Here is a 7,261-nt window from a genome sequence, read left to right as displayed (position 1 = left end):
CGGCGAGACGGTCGATAACACGATTAGCAAAAGATCGATTACGGCGCAGGATGTGCGGGATGGCGTCAAAGATTTTCCAGCTACCAAAAATCGATTATCATGTCTCCGTAGTGCTCATCGAAGGATAGTCTCCAAAATATAAGTTAATCAATTTGAGACGGAAAGAAGGAAATGCTGATACTACTACCATATACATATTTATTAAGCAGATACGGACAATATACTGAGCGCGCACAAATATCAAAGACAAAACACATCGACAAGAGAACAGGACTAGACCCTAAGATCATTAGATTTATTAATAACCAACGAAAGCGATAAGACGCAATGGGATCAACGAATTTCATCGAGCGCAAAGCAAAGCAGATCAAAGCTCTCTGAACAAACTCTAATCTATTAAATAGACTGCATGAAACGGTCTCCAACGAATAGCGCGCATTCTAACCTGGATCGAACTAAGGACGAGTACAACAGGTTGAGAGTATAGGGATCAGAAAACGAAGAACTATGTATTTCGAATAAAAGCTAACATTGCGAATGATTTAGAAAGAATAAAGTTTATGTGGGTGGTGGAGTTGAGCTTGGGAAATTAACATCCAAGCCTTTTAATTCACTAATTGACTTTAGCGGCGAGTTTGAGATGTACATAGTAAGTAAGGAACAGTATTAAGAGCTTGCGCATACGATGTATAGTGAAATTTATTAATGTTAAGGAACAAACGATTACCAACTATATACGAGCTGTGTTCAAAAAGTATCGCGAATTTTGTATTATTTTCAAAAAATATTTATTTACTCATTAATATCTATTTTTCCCCCTTCAAAGTAGTCCCCATGAGATATTATTCACTTATGCCAACGTTTTTTTTTTTATCTTGTTCAGCTTCTCCTTCGATGCCGTCTTTATCTCGTCAATCGTAGCGTATCGTCGTTTTTTCATGGGCCTCTTCAGTTTCGGGAACAAGAAAGTCACATTAGTGTGTTGGTTTTGGCCAATGAGTCGCGCAAAAGCAACGATGTGTGAGCAGGGGCGTTATCGTGATGCAAGAGCAAACATTCGGAATGCACCCGCGCACTTAATTTCCTTTTTCACACAAAATTTGATACATGTTCTTTGATCTATCTTTTTGAATAGGTAAAAATTGAAGATGCGCCAAAGCACGTGCAAGCAAAGCAGTTGTCAACAAATGACTGAATATTCAAAATGGCCGAACTCGTCGGCATGAGTGAGAGACACGAGTACCAACATATCGCCACAAAAAATCGCAATTCGAATATACGTAACTTGCGAAAATTCAAAATTCGCGATACTTTTTGAACACACCTCGTATGTTATTCAACTCTACGAATGGATGAATATAACAAATGCTTAACAGCAAAGTATATTTTGTCTTTGACTATATACATACCTACATACTCAAATAATTTCGAAACTGTAGATAGCTTGGAAATCGGTCTATAATTATCAATATTATTTTTATTGCCACTTTTAAGGTCAGGCGTAATAAAAGTGAATTAACAGTCATCAATGAAAACTCTGGCAGAAAGTGACGTGTTGCAAATGTGTTTTAGAGGTATATTCTAAGCAGGGCAACTTTTAATTAGAATAACCGATAGACCATCAACATCGGTACTAGTGGATGGCTTAAGCTCATTTATGCCAACAATGACATCCTCGTCATTCAATTTAGCGACATGACATAGACATAGCCATATGCTGATTTAGATAACAATAGCAGGGTAGTAGCCCAAGATAATGAGACAATGTCATTTCACGCTGTGGTGAAATACCCACTGTGTGACAGTCTGCTAGGGATTCAAAGAAATGCGTTCTCTTGTTTTAGGGAGATGGGGACAATGGCACAGGAATCACCTCTGTAGCTGAGAGTGAATTCATTCGTTGGGAAACATCTTCGCGAATAGTAAGTTTCCATTACGCAGTACCGAACACAATTATACCTACCACTGAACGAAGGGCGGAACGGTCAAATTTGTTTAGAGAGATTTCGACTTTTTGTCATTGATCCTCTTGACCCTTGGCACTCTGTTATTTGCTAACATTTTTTTATATGGGCGAGTGTCAAAGAGTTTTATGCGCCAGTACTGAGTACTATCATCTGATGTCCTAGTGGTATGAAGTTGCAAATCTCGCCTGATGTGTTTCCAAGCGTCTACTTAGGAAAATTATACCATTTGTTTGCACTCTAGGAAGTGCATACATTGAGCTTATCCAACTCCAGCAACCCTACTACCATCTCATACAGGAGACTAAGTATAAAGATCACTTTGTACAACTTTCAGTTCTTACCCGGGCAACATTTTCTTATGGCTAAGTTATGCTTCCCTTCTCTTTGAACTTTTTCTCCAAAGCAACGCAAAGGTGTTTAGGTTTATTTAGGAAGTTTTAGTGGGCGCAATTTTCCCCAGGTGGAATCATTATTCGAATATACGTTCAGGCTACAACCAATAGGCCCTCAGTTTGACAAATCACAACGCAAATCCGATTATCGGGCACCGTCACAACGGAAGTTCCCCACAAGTTTGGCGATCTGTAATAATTTGTAAATCATCATGATTTCTCAAGCTATTGTGAAAACATGTGCTAAAAGCTAGCTTCAAGCCAAATAAAAGATATGCCCGGTAATGACAATACAAAGCTAAATCAGCTCCATTGAAATAATTTTTAACTCATTTTGTAATAGAAATGAAAGCGTACATATGTATATGTAAGAATCAGAGTGTATCTTCTGCTTATAAATATATTTATATGTATATTTTAATCTATTTCGCTGTTGAAAACTTTTTACGCCTAATCAAGCGCTATACATACGAAACATTTTAAATTAGACGCTCTTTAGCTTCCCCTTGCTTGCCGAGTACGGCACAGTGATATCAATAACATTAACCTTAGTTGCATAAAATGTATGTACACTCAACATAGTGTATGCATATATATGTGTGTACTTATCTATACAGAGCTCTCTCTACTCAGCTATTCTGTTTCTTGGATATGTGTATGAATTTCTTGATTTGAATCTGCTTTACCATTACAAATGTCATATATTTACAGAGAGTAAAATCATTATTATGCTCTTCTCCGTCTTGCTGATATGGAATTCTAATAAATATATGCCCCCATATATACATATAACCGGCTAAATATTTGTAGGTATAAAAGGGAGTAGGTTGAGAAGGAGCGTTTAGTTTATATTTTATTGTTGTTGAAGTGAATAAAAATTTACGAAATACAGGAATTTTAAATCTTTTAAATAGGTAAGACAAATATACATATTAAATATTTAGTGAAAATGTACGGACAAATATTTTGGTCTAACGGGAGTAAGCAGATACTTTGATTTTGGGATTTGTATTCGGTTAAGTTGTTTGTAAAACCTGTTTTGTGAGATATTATTTTGTTTTACCGAGAACTATATTATGTTCATAGCAATAAAAATAATATAGCTTGACATATAAAACGATCATCTTCTTAAATGGGTCTAGTACTCTTTGTTTTTTAATTGAACTGATTCAAGTAGATTTGATATCCGATTTCTTGCCGAGTTTTATTTGATTTTGAGGCTCTCTGATTTCTATTATGACGAAAACAAGTAACACACATCATAATTTATCGGACTTAGGCGAGTTACTCAGCCTCAGCTTGTTGGGATATGTTTCATGTAAAAGCTCTTCAAGTCGAGATCAGATAAGAACAATAGGACAATTTATTTAACTACAACAGCAACGGTGTGAAATAAAAAATTAATTGTGACCTTATTGAGAAGCTACATTTATGTTATTACCCAATTTCTTATCATTTTTTCATTTATTCCAAAAGTTGACATAAACATTTGCCGGCAAACCTGGATACGAGTTGCTTTTGCTTTCAAATAATACCGTTTAGATAGCGATCGCCTCGAAAATGTGTTACGGTTTCGTGCTTTTTCTTCTAATTCTACTTGACTTATTACATAAATCTTTTTTTTCTTTCCACGACATGTTCCAAAATCCATCAAATATTTCTTGGCGCATATTTTCATCATATTGGGAGCAATGACGCAATGTGATTTTTTCACAATATTTAGACTGACATCTTAAGCCCATTTTTCGAGGATTCTTTTCACACACAATTCCCTTATTAAGACCTTTATAAATTTTGCCGGTCATTCAGTTATTGTAATTTAAATATGTTTTATTCACGGTTTTTTTTAACACTGACTTATCAAAATTAGTTTCGTTAATCATTTTTAGAGATTCTAAGTTTTAATTAAATAAACTCGAACGCAGTGAAGCCTCTTAGAAACATACAAAAGAAAAACTAACTGATAACACAGAGATACAAAAAACCTTATCGTCAATACTTTTCGTCAGTAACTGATAAATAAAAAACTGATAAATAAGAACACACACAATGGCATGGCATACTGTTTATTATTTCTCTAAAGGCGTAAGTTACAGTTTTGGTTGGCAAATTTGTTACGCTTGCACTTAGGGCTTTTCGAATTTTGTTTGTACCAACGTCATTATTGGTTGTTGGATTATAAAATTTTAAAGGAACATATATTATGATACGGTACATGATAATCAACTAAAAAGTCGATTTTGAATTTTTTGTAACTTAGGGCTTTTTTGAATTCATATGACGATTTGTAAATGCAATTTAGTTTCCAAAGTTAATGTTCTGACGAAGCGCATTTTCATCTCGCACGTAATACTCGAGAAGCCAATACATTCTCATTGGCCAATTTTCCTTTGCAAGAGCTACTTGAAATGCCATTTCGTTCGACGGTGAGCACCACAGAGATACTCGTATAAGCAAAACAATTTTTGTCTAATTCATAGGAGTGAAATTCAACTATTCTGTTTAAGTTTTTAATAAGAAAGTAAGAAGAACGAAGCTGAAAAGAAAGCAAAATTTGTTTAATAGCTGCATATATCCTCTTTCACTTGATATCATTATTAATATCATACAGTGTTTTTGATTTGATAAAAGATTAAATTGATGAAACTGAGAATGCACCATTACTATTGTAGGTAAAATCTATCATTTCATGTGCATATGAAATTTTTCTTGCATAAGTTTTACTGCCGCACGGTATAATACGCCTATGCCTCTACAGCCTGCCACGAGTCTATCACATCATAACGGAAGTAGTAATTAATGCAAAAACAAAATGAACAACATTTTTCCACTACTTAAAGAAAAATAGCAAAATTGCAAACATTATATAAAAAAATTCTAATCAGAAAATATTTTCATGCAAATATCTATTAAATAAAAACATTAAAAAATAAATAAAAATAAACTAATCGTTTTATGTCGTAGGCAAAAAATTTCTGATTGGAATATACTTACATATATTTGTATGTAAATATTTAATAAACAAATACAACACTGAACTACTTAGTACTTAAAGCAAAATAGTAAACATACAAACACATACGCAAATGAAAAATAAGTAAATATTGCAAGTATTTATTTCTCTCTTTTCAGTCATAAAATGGATTTCTACTACGTGCCTGCTTCTGCCCCTTGTCGTGCCGTGCTCATGACCGCTCAAGCTTTGGGCATTAAACTGAATAAAAAGCTCGTGAACTTGTTTGCTGGCGAGCATCTGAAGCCCGAATTCTTGAAGCTCAACCCACAGCACACCGTTCCGACTTTAGTGGACAATAGTTTCGCCATTTGGGAATCCCGTGCTATTATAATTTATTTGGCCGAGAAATACGGTAAAGACGATTCGTTATATCCCAAGTGCCCGAAGAAGCGTGCCGTTGTAAACCAACGTTTGTTCTTTGACATGGGTACTATATATCAGGCATTCTTTGACACCTATGTGCTGCAGTATATCCTGAAACAATCTGTTGCACCGGAGACATACAATAAAATTGCTCCTGCTTTTGAGTTATTAAATACTTTCCTAGAGGGGCAAACCTACGTTGCTGGAGACTCATTGACTTTGGCTGATATTTCCTTGTTGGCAACTGTGTCTTCATACGACGTTGCCAAGTATGACTTTAGTAAATATGCGAATGTGGCTAGATGGTATGAGAATTTGAAGAAAACTGCGCCTGGCTGGGAGGAAAACTGGGAAGGCTGCTTAATATATAAGAAGATGTTGAATAATTAAAGTTATATTTAAGTTAAAGTCATTGAAGAAATGCTAGAGATTTTATGTTAAGGCATAGAAAATAATAAAGTTAAATTAAAAATATATATAAATACAGGCGGCCGCCGTAGCCGAATGGGTTGGTGCGTGACTATCATTCGGAATTCACAGAGAGAACGTAGGTTCAAATCTCGGTGAAAAACCAAAAATTAAAGAAAAACATTTTTGTAACAGCGGTCGCCCCTCGGCAGGCATTGACAAACCTCCGAGTGTATTTCTGCCATGAAAAAGCTTCTCATAAAAATATCTGCCGTTCGGAGTCGGCTTGAAACTGTAGGTCCCTCCATTTGTGGAACAACATCAAGACGCACACGACAAATAGGAGGAGGAGCTCGGCCAAACACCCGAAACGGATGTACGCGCCAATTATATATATATGTATGTAAAAATATATATTTGTGTAAATAATATAAATGAATAAAAAATTGCCTAACTATTTTAGCATCAACAAATTTTTGAATAATTAAATTTATATTTAAGCTTAAATTTTTGAAGAGTTCTAGTGATATGAGGGGGTTTTCAAAGTATTCTTCTTTCAGGTTTCACTATTTTTATTCAAAATACGGCTCTTAGTAGTTATACATATGTGAAAAATTACATCATTTAAATGTCCACCATGAGCGCGTCTACAGGTAAAATCCGCCGAACAGTCGATTCATGAATGCGTAATTGTTGAGAACGTCCAGATATCAGATGACGATGTTGTAGATTGTTCAGCATTATTTTTTGAGCTACAGCAGCAATATTCTCAACAGCACAGAACAAAAAGTTGAAGCGGATGGCGGAGTTGACATCAAAGCCCATTCTAGCTAAGGAGTCAGAGGTCTCGTTACCCATGACACCCACGTGTCGCGTGATCCATACTAGCATCAGGCTATTATGTCTACCGACATAGTTTATCCTGGATTTACAGGACTCAAATACCCCTGATGTGGTTGGGGAGCTGTCTAAGGTTTTGGCTCTCGCTGCAGACACATATAGATCTGCCTCGCCATCTGTTTTCAGTTCATCGCTTCTTGAACAGCATACATCCCCGCTTGAAACACAGATGCATACAGTCTGGGTCAAGTATGGAGTTGATACGTAGGCGTGCG

At 35.6% G+C, this 7,261-nt stretch overlaps 1 protein-coding gene across 1 annotated transcript; it reads left to right on the top strand.

The window, feature by feature from the left end:
- The first annotated feature begins 3,166 nt into the window (after positions 1-3,166).
- On the top strand, positions 3,167-6,619 carry LOC128854989 (glutathione S-transferase 1-1-like). The gene is made up of 2 exons (XM_054089524.1): positions 3,167-3,273; positions 5,492-6,619. Exon 2 carries the CDS (start codon positions 5,499-5,501, stop codon positions 6,126-6,128), a length of 630 nt encoding a protein of 209 aa, XP_053945499.1. The 5' UTR covers positions 3,167-3,273; positions 5,492-5,498; the 3' UTR covers positions 6,129-6,619.
- Positions 6,620-7,261: the final 642 nt, after the last annotated feature.

Source organism: Anastrepha ludens, chromosome 2, assembly GCF_028408465.1.
Source record: "Anastrepha ludens isolate Willacy chromosome 2, idAnaLude1.1, whole genome shotgun sequence".
Lineage (NCBI taxonomy): Eukaryota > Metazoa > Arthropoda > Insecta > Diptera > Tephritidae > Anastrepha > Anastrepha ludens.
Note: the sequence above shows the minus strand (reverse complement) of the source record. Positions and strands in the feature narration are given on the sequence as shown.

What these genes read in the sequence shown, in the direction of transcription:
- LOC128854989 (XM_054089524.1), top strand. Translation starts at nt 5,499, where the DNA reads ATGGATTTCTACTACGTGCCTGCTTCTGCCCCTTGTCGTGCCGTGCTC.